The 23,046-nt window shown below is 37.8% G+C and overlaps 2 protein-coding genes and 1 long non-coding RNA gene across 6 annotated transcripts; 2 read left to right on the top strand and 1 right to left on the bottom strand.

Moving 5' to 3' along the window:
- The first annotated feature begins 231 nt into the window (after nt 1-231).
- LOC105044773 (protein LURP-one-related 7) lies at nt 232-3,608 on the top strand. The gene is made up of 3 exons (XM_010922780.4): nt 232-563; nt 2,699-2,908; nt 3,258-3,608. Exons 1-3 carry the CDS (start codon nt 345-347, stop codon nt 3,378-3,380), a joined length of 552 nt encoding a protein of 183 aa, XP_010921082.1. The 5' UTR covers nt 232-344; the 3' UTR covers nt 3,381-3,608.
- Nucleotides 1,806-7,544, bottom strand: LOC114914187 (uncharacterized). 2 transcript variants are annotated; one of them, XR_003800852.2, is made up of 3 exons: nt 7,297-7,544; nt 6,350-6,673; nt 1,806-2,283 (listed from the first exon to the last, which is right to left on the bottom strand). It is a non-coding gene; the product is annotated as an uncharacterized lncRNA (long non-coding RNA). The 2 variants fall into 2 exon arrangements; XR_012141354.1 differs by lacking the exon at nt 1,806-2,283 and adding an exon at nt 3,742-6,231.
- Nucleotides 7,545-12,817: 5,273 nt separating this feature from the next.
- Nucleotides 12,818-22,904, top strand: LOC105044772 (uncharacterized). Of its 3 annotated transcripts, none has more exons than XM_073257313.1 (7): nt 12,818-13,160; nt 15,035-15,171; nt 16,672-16,732; nt 16,872-17,034; nt 20,828-20,916; nt 21,938-22,088; nt 22,604-22,904. In XM_073257313.1, the coding sequence occupies exons 1-6, from the start codon at nt 13,109-13,111 to the stop codon at nt 22,051-22,053; spliced, it is 618 nt and encodes a 205-aa protein (XP_073113414.1). In that variant the 5' UTR covers nt 12,818-13,108; the 3' UTR covers nt 22,054-22,088; nt 22,604-22,904. The 3 variants fall into 3 exon arrangements, with proteins under 3 accessions (XP_073113414.1, XP_073113413.1, XP_010921080.1); XM_073257312.1 differs by having other exon boundaries at nt 12,819-13,160; nt 16,869-17,034; nt 22,608-22,904; XM_010922778.4 differs by having other exon boundaries at nt 12,822-13,160; nt 16,869-17,034.
- Nucleotides 22,905-23,046: the final 142 nt, after the last annotated feature.

The following is a 23,046-nucleotide window of genomic DNA, read 5'->3' as shown; positions in this document are numbered from 1 at the left end:
TCTGAATCGGAACCTAATTCATCTTTTTATGATTGGGCTCCTAACCTAATTTAGATCTTGGTTTCGATCAATTGGCCCCACCCACATAGTTGTAAACTTTAAAACTGGATCAAGTTTGTATTTGGTTGGTTGGGTTCGTAGCCAGGTTAGATGGACAGGTTGAGCTCGGGTTGATGTAGGACGGAAAGCTGACGCTTGAGACAACGATTTTTCTAGGCGTCGGGACCGAGGCCGCAAACGTCGCCGCCGGAGTTGAAAAAAACCCAAATATTTACCGACCGAGCCCTTTAGAACACGCTTTGGTCTTCTCTTCTTCTCCCTCGCGAAGGGTTCCGTTGGAGATCATGAATGCGTCTATCTCCCCGTCGGCGTGGCAGATCCCGGTCGACTTCATGATTACCAAGGCCCCTCTCGGCCTCACCGGAGCCGGCGACCTGACGGTGTACGATGCAAACGGGAATCTTGTATTCCGAATCAAACGATGTTCCCGCCCCTCTCCCCACCGGATCAAAACCCTCTTCGACGCGATGGGCAATCCCTTGATCACCGTCGTCCACCACAACGTAAGCCTCTCTTTTCCCTTGTCTTTTATAAATGGGAAGATTTTTTTTTTTTGATGTTGAAGGGAAATCTCTTAACTAAACTAAGCAAACATTTCAAGATCGTAATTTTAATCTAGTTCACGTCTAAACTATAATTTATCTGAAATGTTCGATATTTTCTTTTGGATATATTAGAAACTTCTCCAGCAGATTTTTCGATCATCTCCGTGATCCGAAACCCTAAAAAATTAATTGAGACTGATCTAGTTTTTGGAGAAAATCTACCAACCAGGATCGAAGTTCTTGGCTTCTACTCCAGGCCCCACACACACTCTTCTGGAGACAAGGAGGGATGCCTCTTCGCTATGTGGACGCCTATCAAAACCCTCCAAATATAAAACCTGTGCATATATCCAATAGCATGACACCTATAGCATATAACCTGAATCTACTAGACTATTTATATAAATATAAGAAAATCTAATACCAATAAGGAACAAAGTCCTCCTCTATCTAGACTATTTAGCACTGCCTGATGCTGTCAACCAGTCCTGCTTCATCTTGGACTCTACTACTTTATCTAGAACTCTATGCTATTCCAACTCAAATCCGACTCCATTTTATGCCAACTAGAGTAACACTGAGTAGAAAACTGGGAATAATAGAAGGTTAACCAAACAGGTTATAATCCTTGTATGACTTGCAATGACTCTTTATCACTTTTGAGCACTTTAATGTTTCCTTCAATGAGATTCAATTGGAGCCAAGCTCATATTACTGTTTATGAGAAATGTAGGCGTGCCAAGAACTTCAAATCATGTTGGTAACAGTTTAATGTTTGACTCCTCAAGCATAAATCCAGCATAATTCTTTTGATATCATCATGAGTTGAATTTGTCACCAATTTGGCATTCATCATTTTATTTTGTTGCTTAATTTTTTTCCCTTTTTTGGAGAACCATTTTGTTGCTGAACCTTAATTCCACAATATTATAGGTATTTGTATGCATCAATTGGCCCTCATTAATTGGCTGTCACACTTTCTTTGATCACATTGGCTGTCCCTCTTTATGCATTTAGGTATTATTTTGGCCACAGGAAGAGGTTTGAAGTCTCACAACCAAGAAGAAAAACCATTGTAGTTTTCTTTCAGAAACATTTGAAGGAATCTTTCATCTTTCCTGTGTCTGGCGATCCATTATCAGGCAGAAAAAAAAAGGGGGAAAGAAAAAGATTATTAGTGTAACCAACATGAGTGCTGGCTGTACATAATCCAGAAGAAATATCAAATATATAATGAAAAATGAAAGAAAAGGGATGTTGCCAACTAATGAAGTTGGTAGAGTCTCTTTGTGTTCATACAAGAGACCTGAGGCCTGGGTTTGATGCGACCCACAGCCCTCAGGTCAGGTTTGAGAAAATCACAGAGGACCTGACAGGATAGGGTGCGCAGAGGTTTTTTACACGAAAGAAAGAAGGGGGAGAGCGGTAGCAGGAAAGGGATAGTCCATGGGGCCATGCATGCACAATCCCCATGGGATGAATTAAAAGATCTCTCAGGTCTTTTTTTTCATCTTGTGGGGATCGGGCCCCATGATGCCCCAGTGCTTCCTTCTTCTCCCCCACTCTCGACCTTCATTCTTCTCCAGCCCATCCTACTGGAGCCAGTGAGACTTGTCTGGATTCTCCCAAACAGATCCTTGGTCTAATATTTGTCTGGGTTTGGACCATCGTAGTACCCCTGCCACCCAAAAAAAAGGAAATAATGGAAATGAAACAACAAAGTTATCATCAGTCAGTATCATGAGTGTAATCCTCATGGAGACATGTATTACTTCCTGTTTGACAGCATAGCAGCAAATTAATTTGGTGATTCTCTATTTGAATGCTAGAACATACATAAAAGAACCTGTATAATGAAACCATATTCAACAAAATACTTGCTGTACAAGATTAGGATGGTAACTCATAAATGTTTGGAGACTTCGTTATTCATGGAGACCTGATTATTATCTGCATCCACAAAATGGGAATGCCATTTCATTGTTGTAAGTTCAAAATTGGCGTGCCTATCCAGATAAAGCTTTACTATGTTTTTCTTAAATATATTTTTACTCAGCTTCATGTCAAACATCTTGAGCATATTTTTCTTGTAGGATGGCTGGCAAGCCTTCAGAGGGAACAACTATGAATGGAAGGATTTGATTTTTACAGTGGAAAAGACATTGTATTCTCCATTTAAAACTGAGCTAGAAGTAGTCTTGCTGGGCAGAAATCAAGGAGATCTAAAACCAAGTTTTAGACTAAAAGGCAACCCATTTCGGAGATCATGCACCATATTCACGGGAGATTCCATTTTTGCTCAGGTAATGAGGAAGGAATGCAGCATCTTGGCTTTAACTCCCATCATCTATGACATGAATGGTATTCCAGATTTATGTGTTTGTACATTATGTTACCCTGGACCCAAATAATTTCTGTCCTGGTATGGAAGCCAATAGATATCCATTGATTCATCACCTGGATTAGATTTCGTTTGACTCGAAACTAATTTGTGCTGTTTCGGAGATTGGCTTCAATTACCAAGGAAATAATAGATCTAATTCCCATACCCTGCATTTTCAAATTGAAACAAGAACTGTGAGATTAATATTGCATTAAATTTGAAAGGGGTAAAATAGTAAGGCAGTAGCTAAATGCTCATATTTTGTGCAGACAAGCCTTTGTTACAAGCTTCAGAAGGTCATCTATTCACGGCGCAAGTTTCGACTCACTGTTTATCCGAGAAACGATCCTGTTCTGGTCATGGCTATGCTTGTAGCTTTTTTCTGGAGGTAGTTGACAGAGAGAATGGCCACAAGTTTGATGCAGTTGTACAATAAACATCTCTGATCACTGCCTATGTAGCATCCAGCATCGGGTGAATAGTAATGTACCAATTCTTCTCGTGAAACTAAAGTTTACCATTGATTTATACTGCAATAACAAGGCTGTAAAATCCTCATGGATTACATGTATATATTGAAAATATTTCAGTTGTCACATGCTCTAAAGCATCTTGTTTCAGATTTTGGCCCTCTTATTCAATCCAGAGCAAGTGGGCCTTCGCTAACTTGCAGAAATTTGATCTGAAACATATACAAATGTGTAGATTTATCACTGCAGTACTGAATTCCTTCATACATTGGTGATGGATGAAAATGAGTATTTGTGTATAAAACATTCAGTTCACCGGGCATGGTCGCTAGAACGAGCTGATGCATAAACCACAAGCCAGCACTGCGAATCTAAGTTTATACAATGATGTAAAACGTACACAGAAGCAACCTTCTAGCAAGAAGACATCTATCACTGCCTTTAAAGCAATTAATTGATTGCTCTACAGGACCTGATGGACCCCGGATCCCACAAAGTGCCTCATGACAGCTAGGGAATGTCATTTTGGTTAAACCTGGGTGTCTTTATTTCTACATCTCTCCAGAACTATTCTGTATACTTTGGCAGGTTTGAGGTCAGAGGTCGGGAGAAGGCGTCAATACCGATAGTAGTGTTGTTGCTGTTCGGGAGCTTGTGTTTTTGGCATGTACCTATAAACCTGTTTGATGTATTACACGTGTCCTTTGATGGCAACATTTCATTGGACAATTCTAGTCACTGTATCTGAGATCTATTTTGTTACATTCACTGAAGCCGGGCTATATACAGCCTTCATTTTCGGAACAAGAGTCTAAAAATCTACCACAGAGCTATCAGTTGGTGAGGTGGTCTTATCTTTCCAGCCTGGGCCACCATGCAATAAAAGCAATTAATTAGTTTCATTACCTTCCTTCAACTGGGACCTCTCCAATAATTTTCTCAAGAAAGAAGGAAAAAAAAAAAAAAGAATCCAACAATGCTCTTGGAGTGCCCTAAAAGGAAAAAAAAAGGTAAAGCGATTATCCAATCCAACAATTCTTGCAGAAATTTACCGGGGAAATATATTGGAACCTGTGATCTGGTGTCCAATTCTTGAAATAGATCTGACTTTGCCCCTATACAGTTTCACTTTTCTACTGCATTTTGATATTAAGTGGATCGCAGAGATGGTAATGATCAACTCGAGACAGGAGTCGAATAGTGCATGCTTGACATTTTGTCTCTGTCAGCAGAAATATGCATAGTATGTAGATGTGTATTACATTATCAATATTTAGGTTTATGTTTTAGAGCAAAAGGTTGGTGTTCCCAGCACATCATTTTACAGAATATTAGAAACAAAAACTTAGGGAGCTAGAAGGGTCTTAAGTCAAGATTACAATCTCCTGCTATTATTTTCTTCTTAAAGCTTTGGAGAAAATGATCTGTAGAAATAGGAGTGAGTTGTTTTCAGAGAGTTCTCAATCAAGCCAATTGTCCACCAGCTTTTGTGGTCATTACATTTGTTCCATCTTTAGTGGTTGAGGTCTATGGATAGCTGTGTCCCCAAGGAACCAAGAAAGTAGCCTAACCCTCAAGTCAATCCTTAAAACTCTTAACTTTGGACTTTCTACAAGTACATATTTGATATGCTCTCAGGACAAATCCTATAGACAAGATTTCACGAATCTCTCCTGTCCAACTTCTTTGATAATGAAGTAATTTCTTCCGTGCAAACTTTATTTTGGAGAGAATCTTTTTGACATCAGGAAACTTCTTTATGTGAAATATTACTATCACCATCACTAAAACGTCTGCAATATATCACATCTAATCCTTTTCTTGCTTTAGGCTAGGATGCATATACTATAACTTGCAGTTCTACATTATGAGAGCTACAAGCTTTAAAAATTATCATCTTTATATTTATGCATATGTTCTTGGATAATAGAAATTTGTCTTAAATCCTAAACTTTTGATGAATCAAATATATTTGAACCCATTTTTCTGAATGGCAACTTTCAGTTTTGAAATACAAAGATGGAAGATATCCATTTCCTCAAGAAAAGATGGAAGATACCTATAGAACCAATAATGGTGATCAGTGAACTACCCAAAGGTTAAAAACTCAAAGAGAATGGACTCTAGATCCATATAATTAAAGAGTTAAATGCACCAACCATGATCTGCAAAATTTTGATTTGCAAATTTGTGTTATAATATGGTAGGTATCACTTGACAAAGCTGGTTATTGCACTATTACAATCTCCTTCTTTTCGATGCATGCACTACTGTAATTTTGTATAAGCTAGATTGTTTGTAAAGCATTGATCAAGAAGAGATGAGGGACAAGCATTGTAAAAATAACTAATAACAAACAAAAAGTTCACAATTTTCTCAAAAATAATAGAAAAGTCAAACTCTTAACCCTGGAATGGGATTATTGTTGGAGACATCAAATACTAAGGTATCAAGCCAAAAATAAAGTTACAGCCTTCTTTTCTAAATACCATTCTTGCATGGCCAGTTTGAGCATCCAAACAGCTTCTGAAACATATTCTAGAGCTTAGCCATTTGGATGCCAAAAAGACTACCCTATTAGTGCAACTGAAGATTTCCTCTAACATGTCTTGGTAGTTTTAGAAATACCAATCAGAAGGCCATACCGGTATTAAAGCTTTGGAACATTCTCTAGTTAAAAAAAAAAGGGGGGGTTTTCCTCTCAAAAAAAGAAAATATGGCATGTAAATGACAGTGAGGAAGGGCGTGTTATATAGTGAATCAATGTTGATATCTGCAGTATACGGACAAACATCCTATAAGAATCTACAGAAAACACCTGTAGGAAATTTTGAGGAAGATATGTTCATTTTGGCAGAAATTTCTCAAAGCTGGTATACATGTTCACTAACCTTGCTTGGGCTCCTCAAGAAGCTAGCTTATAAGCACATCTCATTATGATGGCTGCCCGCTAGATGCTGCACATGATTGAGTGATTGGTTTAGAAAGTGAGTAGCAAGTAAATGAATGATGCAATGACATTTCATGCTTAGATACCATGATCTGAAGGGTGGGGGTCATGGGGAGGGGAGGGGGGTGGTGGGGAAAGGGAGGGAGGGAGGAAGAGAGAGAGAGAGAGAGAGAGAGAGAGAGAGAGAGAGATCCCCCTTGTAAAGCTGTGATTCCATTTAGCTGAAACTCTTGGAACAGACAAACCAACCAACCAACCTTCAGACCTACAAAATTAAAGGAGCACGTTGGCAAAAAAGAGTTTAGGGTTCAGGAATTAATATTTCTTGTGATATCACAGCTTCTAGAACAAAAATCTAAAATTTTTATTTTCCTACAATGGACTTATTTCTGTGGAACTATCACTAAATAAACATCTTGTAGATAGACATGTGATGTGATTAAAACAATTGATGACATTTTGAAATTTGTAATGAACTGTGGCAACAAGACATAACAATCGAAGAAGGAAAACCATAGTACTGGATACTGTTCTTCCTTGTGCTCTTTTATGCGGTTATATTCTTCACTTGGCTTCCAACTTCTGGATCTAAGCAGACAGTGTTAGCACCTGTGTAGGTATCAGAGATCATTGGGAAAAATACTTCACCAACCTCTCTTCATTTCTAGTGCCAGAGACAGTACATGCTCAGAAGCATTTCATGAACTTATGTGCATTATTTTGATGAATTGGAAAACAAGGTATAGGATTTTGTCTGATAAAAAAGGTTGAGAATTATCCTAATATTGATTGACTTTGCTAAGTTTTAAGGTTAAAGTTTGAAAATATCTCACCTGCTTCCAATCAAAAAAGATAAAAAGATAAAAAAAGAAAAACAAAATATCTCACCTGCAGAGCCCGAGACTGAAGAAGCAAAGGACTCAATGATCCAGACGGCTATTAAACCGACAGCCAATTCACCTTTGCTCATAGCCAGTAGGTAGCTTGTATCATCCACGCTATGCTCTGTATAAATTAGATGAGTTTGGCTAGGTGGAGAAGCGAGGCACATGAAGAACTAGCCGAATCCTCTCTTCTATAAGAGGATGTGATGGGTAGTAATGCACGTGCCCTGCTTCTCCACCTTGCACAACCCATCTTTCTCGACCTGCAACTAGAGATAGCAATCCGCTCTTTCATTTATATATAGGTGGATCAGACATTGATCTGATTCCAACTTTTCCACTCTTTTCTACATCATTTTTTTAGCTTGTTATTTTAATAAAGCAAGTGCCATAAAGGGTGGGAGAGGTGGCATGGAAGACACCAACCTCTATCACAAATAGGGTCCATGACAACAATGTAGTGCCAAAGACATGGGCGACAACTTAGGGGCTATTTTGGCCACTTAACCAAAACTAAGCGCTATTGATTAGAACAGTCAATTGAGGGTGGGACTTGGGAGGAGTTGGCATGAAGACGGTAACAACACTAGTATGGTAGGTCCAAGCCAGCGAAGATGTACGTTGATGATAACTTCAAGAGGACCATGTTGATCATTTTATCATTTAATATATTGTAGCAGAATAATAGACATGTCCATCTTCTTACTGAAAAAAAAAAAACGCTATTGCAGCAGTTTCTTTCTTTCTTTCTTCCTTTCTTTCCCTTTTTTTTTTTTTTTAGAATTACAGTGGGAATACCACCTTCCAAGTTGAACTTCAGAACTCTTCTCGGATGAGAGGATTGCCAACCGTCCAAGATATGCTTCCATATAAAACTAATTTGATAAATTGTTTGCAGCGATACAGTTTCTGGGGTTGTACCTTATCTCAAACTGTCAAAAGATATGCTTCCATATATGTCCTTCCTTATGTTGCATCCTATAGATGTGTTAAAGAGAAGCTAATGCATATCATCACCATCATCATCAACGTTGGGCTCTTTTGTGGTCGTGTTTGGTGTTGGTCCATAACCAAATAAAACCTCTATCCCATTCCAAAAGGCGGTATATGTGGCAAGAAGGAAAGTTCAGTCGGCAATCTTCAGTCCATGCAACGGGTATGCTCTCTTGTTTTCTAGTGATCAGCAGCTCCCAGCTTTGAGTACAAGCTGACTTGGTGGCGATGCCTGGTTGTTTTCGAACACAGTGACAGAAGCAAGCAATGCATCCCACATTAGATGAATAAAGCGCAAGAAATTTTTGGACCACTGTTAATAATGTCCTGGTGTGACAGTGGTCCCAATTACGAACCCATCTGCCATGATTTCAGATCGGCAAAGTGAAGGAGACCCACCACTGGACACGCGGGCTGACCTGAGAGATCGAAAGCTAGCTGCTGCCTAACGAGTAATTCACCTCAGTCTGGACCACTTCTAAATGAGTTGTCCCTAATTTCCCTTCAATTGCTCCAAGTTCCTTCTTATGAAGAGTATAGAGTTCTACCTCTTGATTTACAGACAAAGATGATAAGAATTCTCATGAACAGGTCAAAAAAAGCAGGTTGGATACGACATCAGGTGTTCTTTTCGGTTAAGTTTCCAATTCAGAATACTGAAGTTGATGTTATGCATCGCAGTTTCCATATGTTTGTTGTCACATCTGACTGAGGAATGTGGTTGAGCTCTTATCCTTTACCTTTGGACCCTGTGGCTAGGAAGGTTAGTTCTGTGTCTTCGAACTGCCACAGAATCCTCTTTTGCAGCATCATGATGAATTCCATTGTCATCGTTACTGAAGGAATATGTTGTTAGGTGTCATTGCATCGACGGATAGAAGCTTGGTAAAAAGTGTGGCACTCCCACTTTCCTTCTGAAAGAATTAATTCACTGAGAATTTATAACTAAGATAAGGCGGTTGGAGCTGTTTTTCTTGTTCTCTCCCGGTTCCAATAGATAGAAGGCTCTTGATGCATTAGCTTTTCTTTAGTGTGAGAACCAAAGTCCCAGGTCCTTGCTTATATTTTCCCATCAAAAATTTTTTTTTTTGGACAAAATTTTCTCATCAAACTTACCCAACAATAGAGTAGCAATCTCTTTAGTTGGTCTTCTCCAATCACTAATTGAGTGTTCAGTGTATTGGATGACCTCCAACTGATCAGAAGTTGACTCTCCTAGAAGATGCTTTCCAACTAAAGAGGTGAGAAAGCTTTTATTTGGGCATGAGTAGATTTCCAAGTAGTAGATCTTCATCATTGCAAGAAGATTCTCATAATGAGGCATCTTTAGAATCATCGGTGGACAATTAGACCTCCCAGCTTAAATAAATGCAAGATATAGAACAGAGCAAAGAATGTTTCTGTGAGTTAATCCATGTAACCAATGTTGGTAGGTGCTGGTGGACGCGATGATTTTATTGGGACAATGCAGGTGGTCTATTTGATTTAGCGTCAATTGTAACTTGCAATCACGTTGCCTCGAAATGGATTTTTACGTGGGGGATTGACTCCATTCTGAAAAAGTGTTATGGGACTACGTAAAATGATGATTAAATTATTTGAAGCGGCAGTTAGCCATGGAATTAGTGGCGTGCAAGGTGTTAATTTTGGTGACGCCAATTTGGTGCAGGTAATCATTACCTGAGAAAGAGAGGCAGGAAGGCTGGTACCAAAAGATGGTGCTAACCTCTTTTGTGTAATGCGTTTGTCACATAATCCAATATCAATGAACCAGGGCCTAGAAGATTGGATTTCAAGTCAAAATGAGAGGCTCTTAATGAAGAATGTTCGATCTGTCAACATCTTTCGCATCGGCGTTGCTCCACCGTCCCTGTTTTCTCCAATCCTCTATCTCTTTTTTGAAATCAAAGTATACTAGATTTTTCTCAGAAAACTGTAATATATTGGAGAATCCAAGCATAAAATTGTCAGAGGTTACAACTAAATTATTTAAAGAATGTTTGTGATACTGTGTAAGATACTACAGAAATAAGAGGGGAGGAGGAAGAAAAAGAAAATTCTGAGCATGGACCTGTGCCCAGTTTTTTTCGAAGGTACCACAGCTTAGCTTCTAAATATAAGTTCTGAGCACTGATTTTTACTCTTGTATAGCATATTGGATTATCCAGAATTCCAAGATACACCCACTATATTTAATTACTCAAAGTTTCTTTTGAATGCCAATTGAGCTTGAGTCCAATGGTTGGCACTTACTATCTCCATTAGTTGCAACCAAAAGCGACTGGGACAAATCGGCGAGGTCGGGACAAATCAAGTTCAATTTTGCTAGAATGGCTAGTATAGAATGACCTTGACGGCAAAACTGTGGAAGTACTTGGAAGGTTTGATGCAAAACTATATCTAAACTTGCCAGCTCACAGAGAAAACCAATTAGAGACTAGTTGCTAGTGGTTTCGCTAAGTTTCTGCCATATTCAAGTCAAGATAATTTGTTGGACCACAATCTTTTAAAGGTTGTCCAGTATAATTACACCGGTTATTTTGCAAACTTGAATGATTGAGGTCTGTGGCATATAGGCAGAGTACTGGAATGGGAGAATTCTCAATATATAGCAAATTAAACCATTGTATCTTTCATCCCAATGAGGGCTGTGTGATTATTAATATTGTGTAATCAGTTAGCAACAACATAGAAAGGCTTCCTTATTGAGCTTATTGCAGAATGTGATGAAAGATCACCATCAAGGAGGGACATCACGACAAATTCTCATGGCATGTGTAGCTACAAGCTCACAGAGCCCCTCTTCTCTCTCTTCTTTTCTTTTCATTTCTTCAGTGAGAAAGCCCGGTTTCTTCTTCTTCTTCATTGATACATAGTAGTCAAGGCTTGAAATTCTTCTTCATCTCTGGTGGGCAAGGCTTTAGATTTGAAAACAAAGAGATTTCAGGTGTTCTTTGACTTATTTCCCCACTTTGGAAAAATGAAATGAATAGTTATGTCACATTCCTGTGCTGAATTAATATAAAAAGCTGAACTTGTAGTTGATCTGGACTGAACAGAAAAATGATAATACATAAATTGATTGACCACAATGTTTGATGAAATTACACTTACATAATGAAAGTAGAGTGCTAGCATAAAACCCAATCATGCTTGTTGAATTGGAGCAACTAACACAAATGCTGAAGTCACGGCAGTCTTTTGGAAAATTTTAATGTACTTATGTAAATTTTCCAAACTACGTAAAAAACTACAGATAAGAAAGCTAAACCTTGTGAACCTAATGCATGGATCAAAAGGAAGCTAAGTTTAGTTTCTAGAACAATGAGATGCTAAAACAAAGCTAATTGTGGTAAACTATTTGGCTCTATGGAACACAAATGCTGCAATTTGTTTTGGACTCATACACGACTGGTATTAGCAAATGTGATGCACATCATCCAGTCAATTCTTGAGGAGCACATGATCCCATAAATCATCATTCCGCATAGAAGATATTAATATACTTCGAATTTCAGTTTATCTACTTACTCTTGTTTCCACAGAAAGGAAGTGAGACCAGATGTCATGAAAAGTAGTGGTAAGAAAGTGCATGGGAAAAAGCATAGATGACAACTTAATTTTATCAATTATCTTGATAAATACATTTTCACCTTAGGCTAAAGAACTATATTAATCAAGATTTACATACTAGAGATGAGAATATTTTGTGTGAGGGTGGAAACATCTGGAGTGCATAGCAATAATAGAAAGCTTTTTTGTAACAAAAAAAAGCAAAAGTGATGACACAATAGGAGCTGCATTCGAAGAGCATCTTCATGGTGGATGATTTTGCTATAGTTACTAGTTGGATTAGAGATGATACGAAGTAGTTGGGAGCTTACCCATTGCTCTATAATATCTAAGACTCTTTCTGTCATTTTTCTACGATGATTGTTTGACATGTCTATCGAAAGACGAACAGCATCACGGATTGAGTAGCTTCGTTTGTTGCTGATTATATCAGAGATTGATTCTTGCACTTTGAAGATATATGTCCATAAATACTTCACGATATATTGTACTTTGATTTTTTGGACCGTACTTATATTAAAATAATGTAATCGTCCGCTTGTATCAAAAAAAAAAAAAAAAAAAAAAGATTTATACGTGAACCTACCAGCAAATCTGTCTGTTGCAGTAAATTTCTCTGAAATTGTCTCCATATTGCCGAAATCAGATCTTTTTTGGTATTTTATCGCGGAAATCAGTTCAAACTTAACAATGCATATTATACAATAACACCGCATAATATTTATGTCCTATGAGGGGTTTTGTGTAAACATGGTTTTATCGCTTGCTCAGGAGCCCAAGCAAAGCACCAAAGCTAAACTTTCCCTTTGAAAATTGAAATAGGAATTTTTTCACAGAAGACCCCTTGCAACCGTCTGTCACGTTCATACGGAGAAGCCGAAATATTATATATATTTATGCCCTAAGGTGGAATTTAATTATTTAAATAGAAGAGTCCCGGAAAACAAGTTGCCGACAATAGTATAAGCTTAAGAGTTTTACAGATAACCCCTCGTAGCCTCCCGCATTAGACTGGTAGATTATTCACGCGTAATTACCCAGCTCCCCGCTTCGGCGTCTGGGACACGAGGACGTCGTGAAGGCTTTCGCTATTAGAGTGTTGAAGAAGATTTGAGTTTCTGAGAACGGAGTTCGGAGACGCTGATCCCGTTTGGAGAGCTCTAGATCGATCTCGGTATCACGGTTTCCGAGTGATCGAGGCACCTTCTCGCGTTCTCTCGAATCCCTGGTCCCAGAGGAAGAACCCTAGGATGAGCTCCAGGCCCCCAAATCTCACCTTCAAGCTCGTTCTCCTCGGTGACGGTAACTTGGATCTCTCCTCTTCGCCATTTTTTTTTCATTCCGAACCGGCTCATATGCATCCACTGATCCATTTCCTGGAACAATCATGTCTGCTTTCCTACTTCTCGGAGATTTTGTATCTTTTCTTGTAAATATGTTGCTAATTGTACAGGAGGATTGAATTCAATTAGGGTTTCCTCGTGCTATAGTTTGATTTTTGAAGTGATGAAGAATTGGGTGGAAAAAATAGAAATTTGATAGGTTTTGATGAGTTTATTGGGGATTTATTCTAACAACTCACTCGAGGTGAGATCTATGGCAAGGATGTTACCTTATCTTGGTCGGGTTTGGTAAATATGAACGTTTAATTGGTCGGAGGAAGTTGATGGCAAGTTTCTTGATAAAGTTTATTGAGTTGGTAAACGATTGGTGCATTGACATGGTGGAGATGCCTTAATTTGCACTCTATTGGATATTGGGGGACGTACATCCCATCACCGGTTGTTATTAGCCATCAATGGTTTCACATGCAAGTTGGTATGGCACTGAAGCATGTAAACTTTGCATATTATTTACTCAAGGGTTGCAAGCTGCATTGCTAAGAAATTCTGTAGATGATCAATATTATTTATTAGAGGATACATATCATATCATAATATTGTTTCTGTCCCCAGCTTCAAATTCATATCTGCATTAGTGTGAAAATATTGATTTTTCTTGCTAAAAATTATTGCTTTTTAAAAGAAATTAAATTTGGTATGCTTTCCCGTTTTATTTTTTAGAAGTCTTTTCGGGTCTACATGATTTGATTTAATGAGCAATCAGTTTACAGCAAAAAATTAATAATTTACTTTTCTATCTTTTGATTCATTTCCACTATATATTTTTTCACTCACCATTCAGTCTAGAGAAGTTAGGATAGTGTTGAGATTCCTTGTGTTCACTGATTAATCTATGGTTTGGCAAACTGCCTTGAATCATCCAATTTGGAGCATGTTGAACTATGCTGGTAGTCAACTAGGACGATTTCGGTGTAGGAAAAGAGAAACTGGCAAGGAGGTGGAGAAGGAGAAGGAGAAGGAAAGAGAGGAAGAGAGAGAGAGGGAAGGAGAGGTAGAGAGAGCCTTGGGAAGCTGTTGGAGGGCAACTGAGTTCGTCATGCCACTATGGAGCTCGGTGAAGACGGAGGGAGGGAAGGTGAGGGAGAGGGAGTGGAGGCCCCAGAGGCGGCTGCACCACCGCTGAGGCCGGTGAAGGCCGAAAGAGGGGCTCCACCCTCCTTTCGATCGAAACATAGGCTTGGAGCCTAGTTTCGTAATTTTTTTGGATTTATCGCATGAAGTCAGAGGTTTTCACCTTCAATCGAAAATCCCCCAAAAAATGAAGAAATAGTGAAATAAACATGATAAATCCAAAAAAGTTATGAGACAAGGGTTGAAGTTTCTATTTTAATCGGGAGGAGAGCGGAGTCCCTCCTCTGGCCTTCATCGGTCTCGATGGCAACCTCGGTGGCGGTGTGCCACCTCGCTGGCCCTTCAGAAGCTGTTGGAGGCCTTCGGAGGGCCTCCTTTCCCTCTCCATATCTTTTCCTCTGAAAAACAGTTTGGCTACCCTCTCTTCTTTTGCCTCTCCTTCCCTCCCTTCCTCTCTCCTTTCCTCTCCCATTCTTTCTCCACCCTCTCTGTGTCATTTGGGTCCGGTACGGAATGACATAAGGGGTATCAAATTGTATTGCTGGCCGACCGGTTTGGACTTTAGTATCGGCACAGTGAACCTTGATTAACCTTTACTTAAAATTGTCAAACTATTATGCAAAGGTTTTATATCCAAAATTTGCCAATTTTCTTTGAGTTCTATGTAACTGATAATGGGGTTTTCTTATTTGTTTTCTCCAGGTCGAGTTGGGAAAACCTCTCTTGTATTGCGATATGTAAATAATAGTTTCTCTGAGAAACAGCAAGCTACAGTGCAGGCTTCTTATTTAACAAAACGCCTTGTTATTGAAGGTGTGCCTATTACCTTGTCTATATGGGTGCGTTGTCTTCTCTTTTTATCCTTGTATTGGTTGATTTCTGTGACCCCCTTTCCCTATAATGATTGGAAATTAAAATCTGATTTCAGTTTCTTTGAGCTGATTGCTCATGCTTATATTAAGATCAGTGACATAATTTTTTGACTGTATCTTATTCCAGCTCATATCGAACATAACTTCTCAGAGAATATCCTATACTATATATTGAATGTAAGGCATGAATAAAGATAAAGAATCATGTGATCATTTGGATTGTTTATCACTTTTCAGTTGTGAATGAGGTTGTTTGTTGTAAATCCTTTTCTACATAGCTTCATCAAAGTAGTTGCACATAGAAGTGTCTTTTTTCAACCAAATGTTGGCAGTCCTTCATTGGTGAAGATGGAGGAAGATGTAGCTCTACCCTATTAAACCTGATCCTTTGGATCGGCACATAGAGAACGAAAATTTCATGGACCTTAGAAGGTACAAGAGCAGTTAAAAAAAAAAAAAAACCTTACTAGCCAAAACATAACATGTAAGCTGCAAACCTACATGAAATTACAATGAACTGCAAATTGTTAATGAAGGGTGCTCTTTTTTCACTTATATGCTATTCCCAGCATTTAAGGAAAAAGTGGTATATGTAGCAATAGATATCTCACCTTATAAATGATTATTATAATGTGTTGTGATTGCCGATCAGACATAGCAACATATAAATGGATCTGGGTGCTTGATATTTATATGTTATCAGTATTTCAATGATTACTTTGATTCAAATTTTACTGCTTTTTTGGAATCCTTCCTGCACTACTTATGTTGATAGATGCAAAGAATTATATACGGGCCTCCGTTAGTTAGAGTTTAATCATTTGGATCACAATCTTGGGTTTTTTCACTCTTCTACCATGTTTTAGTCTAACTATTCTGATAAATTATGGTTGTTGAATATTTGCTCAAATTGTGATTTGATTATTATTATGTTACTGTCTAGATTCTCATCATACAAAGTCATTAACTTTACACTCATTTAGATAATTTGGCAGTCAAGACCTGGCCATATGCTTGTGGGTGGAATAATGAATAATGTAATGCATAACCAATAACGTAACTCATCGAACTTATCTTAACTGAATGATTTTTGGCTCTATGTATCCTTTCCACATTAGCTTTTTTTTTGGTTTTTTGGTGGGGTGTGAGGGGTGGGGTTAGCATTTCAACCCATGTTTATGCCAATCTTTCCTTGCTTTTTCTTCTTAATCTTCTTGCTTCTGATATCATATCTGATCTTAGCACTTAATATTAAGAATTTCTATCTTTCGTACATCCACTTCTGAATTTTTGTGACATTTGAAAGCAAATGGCTTTTTGCATCAGATTTTGGACTTTGGTTTGTCCTTAGTGTTAGTGGTTGTTATTTTAAAATGAAAGCAATCAATCTTTAAACTTATGCTAGTGTGGATGTGTGTGTGTGTGTGTGTGTGCAGACTTCAATGTTGAATCATTTTCTTCATGCAGGATACTGCCGGACAGGAGCGATTTCATGCATTAGGTCCTATATACTATCGAGATGCAGATGGTCTGTATCCCATCTCATCTAGTCATCTTCTATCTTATTGATGTAGTTATTGCATTTGTAAGGACCTCAAACTTATGTGTGTGATTTTTGATGATTATGAATGACTAAGACAATGTCCTTTAATTTATGACTGCAGCAGCTCTTTTGGTATATGACATCACAGACAATGATACTTTTGTTCGAGTCAGGAAATGGGTTAAAGAACTTCAACAGATGGCTTCCAAGAATATAATCATGACAATAGCTGCAAATAAAAGTGATTTGGTTAGGTCAAAGAAGTTTGATATTCAAGAAGCTGAAAGGTCAGTGAGAAGTGGAAATTCATATTGCTCCTTTATAGTACAACAGATACAAGATCATATAGCTTTTCTGTACGTTTGGTATTCTATGTTAATACTCGACTTGCTATATGAGATGGGCATCATTAGACTTGATATATTAGCATACGTAAGGTTTTAAATCCCTAGGACGGATGTCCCCATTTCTCCATGGAATGGGGATGCTCGCTTGCTTGCCCTATCCCACCCGCCATCCTAGTAGATACCTTCCATCACTCTCCCCTTCTTTCCTTTTCTTCTTGTTTTTCTTTTTCTTTTTTTGTTTATTCTTTTTCTTTTTTCTTTCCTTCCTTTCTTCATTCTTTCCTAACTTTCTTATTCTTCTTCCTTATTTCCTTTATTTCTTTCCTTTTTCTTCTTCTTTCCTTCCTTTTTTTTCTTCTTTCCTTCCTTTCTTTTTTTCCTCTTTCTTCTTCTTTCCCCATGTGGATGCATTTCAGAGTTTTGCCCTTGTCCCGGTCCCATTTCTTCACAAGAATGGGGCAGGATGGCTAGGATTCCTCTTGTCCCTTCAAGATTTAAATTACGGATGCAAACGAGTCAAGCTGCTCATAAGCTACTCAAATTTGCTCGAGTTTAAGCTCAGCTCGACTTGGCTACTATTGAGCTATAGTAGCTCAAATAGTTTTTCAAGTCGAGTTCGAGTAGCAAGATACTCGGTTTGAAAGCTTGCAATCCTATTCGAGCTTATATTTATTCTTAGTAATATTTATTTTATTTATAAAATATATATATTAATATATAGACACGTATATTATGAGTAGGCTAAGGCTCCAATTACAGTTCGAACTCGAGCTCGAGCATAGCTTGATTGATATTTGAGTCCAATCGAGACGAGTTGATCTCGAGTACTGCCTTTTTTCAGCGAGTTGAGCTTGAGCTTGAGATATTAAAGCTCAATCGATCTTGGGTTAAGTTTCAAGCTTTAGCATTTTGATTTGAGTTGAGCTCGAGCCTCAAGCTACTCGACTCAGCTCGATTGCACCCCTAGTTTAAATCATTGATGTTAAGAGCACTATTTGGCGCATAAATCTTAAGTATACTCAAAATTATTGGGCTTCAGTGTTTTACATGTTGCAGCAAGCAGACATTCACACAGGTCAAGTTGTGTATGATATGTTGTAATAAAGTCATCATTCATTTTTGTTGCTGATTTGCTTCTCTTGTAAAAAAAATTGTTAGGATATAATTTTAATAAAGATCCCTCTCCCTCTCCCTCTCCCTCTCTCTCTCTCTCTCCCCCCCCCCTCCTGCCCCTTCCCCCTCTTTCTAACACATGATTCTTCTACTGGCTGCAATTGGAAATCAGATTTGTAAAATCAGCCTCAAACAGATTTGATGAGGCTTCATGCAATTATATTTAAAGTGCTATCAGATGCACTGGGGCTGTTCTCCTTGAGGTTTCGAGGTGCTGTTCTTCCCAGATAATCCCCTCCACCACCACTAAAAAAAATGTTATTTCCGCTTGTAATAGATTTTGACCATGATTTGCCTTGTTCAACCATGGACTAGAATTACCTAAAACAGCTGCTATCAGCTTTATAACAAGAAATTGTGTAAATAACTGTGAAATAATGGTGTCATTATCTGATTATGACACTGTTCACAAAATAAAACATTAATTTCTGATTGGACATGGAAATTGGAATATAATATGTATTGTTGCATTTGAAATGTGAAAATATCAGATAATGACTGTTATTCTTATTTTACAACTTTATTTAATATATGCAGATACATATGTATATGTATGTATGTATGTGTGTGTGTATGCATGCATGCATGCACACATACGTACATACATATATATATATATATATATATATATATATAGAGAGAGAGAGAGAGAGAGAGAGAGAGAGAGAGAGAGCGCACTAGACTTGGCTACACTCGAGTGGATCTCCATGCAGATCCAATTAGGTTTAAATTGGACAATGGGAGCCACATCGATAATCTTAGCCATTGGATGTGTTCTGTTATCTTTAACTTATTGACATATCGAAAATTACATGATTTGGAGTTGTCTAGCCTATGTATCAAGTGAAAAAAAAAATGTATATAATTTAGTATTATTTAGACTGTCAATTTTTGGACCATTTGGTATATAGACTAGGCATTTCCAAATCACATAATTTTTGGTATGTAAGCTATCTGAAGGTAGTAGATCACATTCAATGACTTGAATCATTGATTTGGGACTTCGATCATCCAATCTAGACCTAACCAGATTTTAATAGAGATCCTCTCGGGTGTAGCCCTCTCTCTCTCTCTATATATATGTGTGTGCGCGCGCGCGCGCACACGTGTGTGTAATGGGGATCTATAAAAATTTTGTGTCTGCTATTATAATATACATTAGCTTGAATCATGGATTTTCGGCATTCGATCAGTTGCTAAATGCATATTGTCTCCATAAAGATTCCAGCATTTGTTTGCATGTGTATAAGGAGACTTAGAATGACCCTTTCAACTCACCTGGTGGGAAATATGGTGTTTAACCATAAAATCTGATGTTACTATATTGCAACCAAAACTTACAGAAATCTTAGGATATGGTTTTCTCCTTGTATAGAAATAGAAGTCTGTAGTTTGCAATACACCACCAGTGTTGGTGAATGATTAGAATGGAAAAATTATTAGAAACATTGGCATTATTTTCAAGGAGGGAGACTGATCATCAACTCATTTTATCACCTCTGTTAACTATGTATGATTCTTTTATCTGTCAAATTTGCCAATCGATCAGTGTCAGGTGGCAAAAATTTAGACCTTGCTGCAAATTAATCATCAAGTTGATCTGTAGAAGCGACACTGCAGCCATCTTGAGAGGTTTTTGGCCTGGATGCTCAGGAGAATTATTGAAGCATATAATTCTTGTTAATTTCAGCTCTTTAAACTGGAGTATTCAAAGGAGTATATATACAAAACTTCAGGATTAGGTTTTATATGCAAGTGCTAGATGTCTTTAGTATGGATTGGTACCCATGGCTAAGTTGCATGCAGTTGGAGGGACTTAGAGCTGCATGATGTGAATTCTCAGCTCATCCTATCTGACTTGGAAGTGACCTCAATGACTGCAATGCATTGTATCAACTGATTCATTTGATTGGCCTATCTTATAACCTTCTTCTTTGTGATATTTGTCATATTATTGTTCATTAGAGAGTTTCCACGTCACCTGAATTTACCAGATGAAAATCAGTCAGTGGATTGGCTGGCTTGAAGGGGCTCCTTGTTGAATGCTGTTTTCTGTGGTGTTGCAGTCCGACAGTTTGATATTGCTTCTCTTCCACGGACTTCTATTGATGTGTTTTCTTGTACATCTTGAGGCTTTGCCTTCCATGATAAAAAGGGAGAATTATGATTTTTGTTCGAGCCCCTTCCAGCCTATGCTTTTGTATTCTTACTATGGTGCACCTGGTTTTTCTTGTTGTTTGGATCCCAAAAATTCAAATTCATTTGCTGTTCCTCTTCAGTTATTTTTAGATTCTAACAGTCTATATTTATCTCTTTAGTTTATTTGGTTGTCCCTTATCTGCATCAAAGGTTTTATTGTCAAATTGCATGATGAGTTCGTATTTAATTTGAGTTTGCCTCAGAGCTAAACGATGTCAATATAGTTCATCTGGATACCACTAAATAAAGTTTCTTTTGCACAATTTGTATATAGTGGTCATGTGCTTTAAAATTCAAAGTATAAAGACTTCATCTTCCTTTAAAATACCTTAGTGAACTAGTTCGCTTATGTCCCTTGCAGTTATGCAGCAGCAATTGGATCAAAACTTTTCCTCACATCTGCCAAATCTGGGACTGGAGTAGAGGAAGCCTTCCTTGATATTGCAACACGTGAGTTTCAGTTTTGGCAAGAACTTGATGTTTGTGGTACAAACATAATTTTGGAAAAATGTTACATACACATTTTCCAGCTGATGAGAAAATTTGGAAAAAGGATCTCACATATATTTATGTTCTTAAGTTTAATTCACTGTCATATTGAAGATACATCTTGACATTATCAAGCTATTTTGAGCATTATTTATTTTTTTTCTGGTAATCTGTCTTCCTTATTGCTTAAATTTTTGCTATCTGTGGATAGAGCTACTAGAGAATAGAAAAAGGCCTAACCAGTCAATCATTCTCATTTTCATGACATTTGTCTGGATGACGAGATTTTTCTGTACATTAGGCAGCCTGGGATCTGAAGTGCTTCACACAAAAATTGATGGTTGAATTCTCTTCTCGATAACCATTTTAAACCATTTTGTGCTCGTCAGCTGATTCCACATATAGCCAATTTGGGAAAACATCGGTGCTAGGTTATGTAGTACTGATATTTGGTGTTTCGTTGGTCAGAAAGAACAGTCCATTCTGAATGAAATGAAACATTCCATCTGAACTTTTCAACCTTGTCTGCAAAGAAACCTTATCTCATATGAAACTATGAATAGGTGGGCAATCATCTATCCTGAAGGATCATCTACCAGGAGCCACAGATCAGCAATTTTTGTAGTTTCGAGTAAAATTAATAGATTTAAAGCAGACATAGGATTTATTGTATAGGAACAGTTAAAGAAATTCAACTTGTGAGATTTAGGGTGTGTTATTCACCTAGGAGTGTTGGGTTGTTCAGATTTTCCATGAGAAATGGATTATCAGGCAACCATGTTTCACATTTTGTGACAATGATTTTGACCATGCATCGTTATCAAAGTTCAATGTTCAAAAAGTAGTCTCCTGTTCTGAGATTTTATCTATGACATTTTCCTTTTCTAAGTCACCAAATGGAACAGTATCTGTGTTCCTTGACTGTTGCTCCACTCACTTTCTGCAGAGAAGTACTGTACCCTCATCTGTGTCACTCTTGCAGGATTATTGCAAAACAAGAAAAACAGTGTTGAGGGCTTGTCACCTGCTCCGCCGAGAAAAGGGATTGTTATTGTAGATGAACCTGAGAAAGAACCCCCACCAAAGTGCTGTTCATAACATTGATTTGCAATAATTCATCAGATTATTTACAGGTATACCAGTGGATGCAAAATGCTTCTAGTTTCGTTAGTCTGATTATCAAAACTGTTACTGCATGGCAGACATGCCAGCGGTTCTATTAATTCGCAACATTTTGGAGTGGTTGTGCGGTAGTGAATCCAAGTCCATCATCTGTCTGTAATTGCTTGATGATGCTGAAAATGGCATAAGATGCCTTTGTTATTTAAACAGTTAATTGGGATATCTAAAAGAGTTTTGTTTCCCAAATGATGACTCACCAGTCATCATCAAAATCGTTTTTTCTGCATCATCATCTCCCAAAATTTCAGGCATGGATACAATTCCTTTCAGTTATCACATGCATCCAAACATCCATAAAATTTCCTTTCTTGCTGCAAGATTCAGAACATGATACCAAACTTCCCAAGATGAGAAAGTTACCCAAAAGTCTAGAGTAGTTGTCGATTCATAAATATGACCATCATAAGTTATGTAGAAAATAATAGCTTGGACAGAGTGATTTTGTTAATGCTCCTATTTCTTGCAGGTAGATGGTCATCTTTCATATGGTGATGCAGTATTTAGAATGCAATTAACACTGCACATCACAAAGAGAGAAATATCAATTTGAAGAGCAATCATTGGACTGGTGTAGAATGGCAGCAGTTCTCAAAGTAGCCACAGATTTTTCAGTTTACTGTCTTAGAGGTTTATCATCATCAAAAGGGCTTATATTGAAATTTATCCATCTGTATATACATTGCAATGTGCAAACACATATATTGGGATGTATATGTAGATCACTTTAGCTTTTCTATTTTCTTGTTGGTATTGAGCTTACTTTAATATTCCCTTGGCTCTCATAGTGGAGCTACCATCGCCACCACAATCTCTACCACACCATAATTTTCAATGCCCTATCCAACTGTGCTTGTCATTTTATTGGTACTATCTTGCTGCCATTGTCATTACTATCATTATTATGGTTAT

The sequence above is a fragment of the Elaeis guineensis genome, chromosome 5 (assembly GCF_000442705.2).
Source record: "Elaeis guineensis isolate ETL-2024a chromosome 5, EG11, whole genome shotgun sequence".
Classification (NCBI taxonomy): Eukaryota; Viridiplantae; Streptophyta; class Magnoliopsida; order Arecales; family Arecaceae; genus Elaeis; species Elaeis guineensis.
The sequence above is the reverse complement of the archived record's forward strand: the minus strand, read 5'-3'. Positions and strand labels throughout refer to the sequence as shown.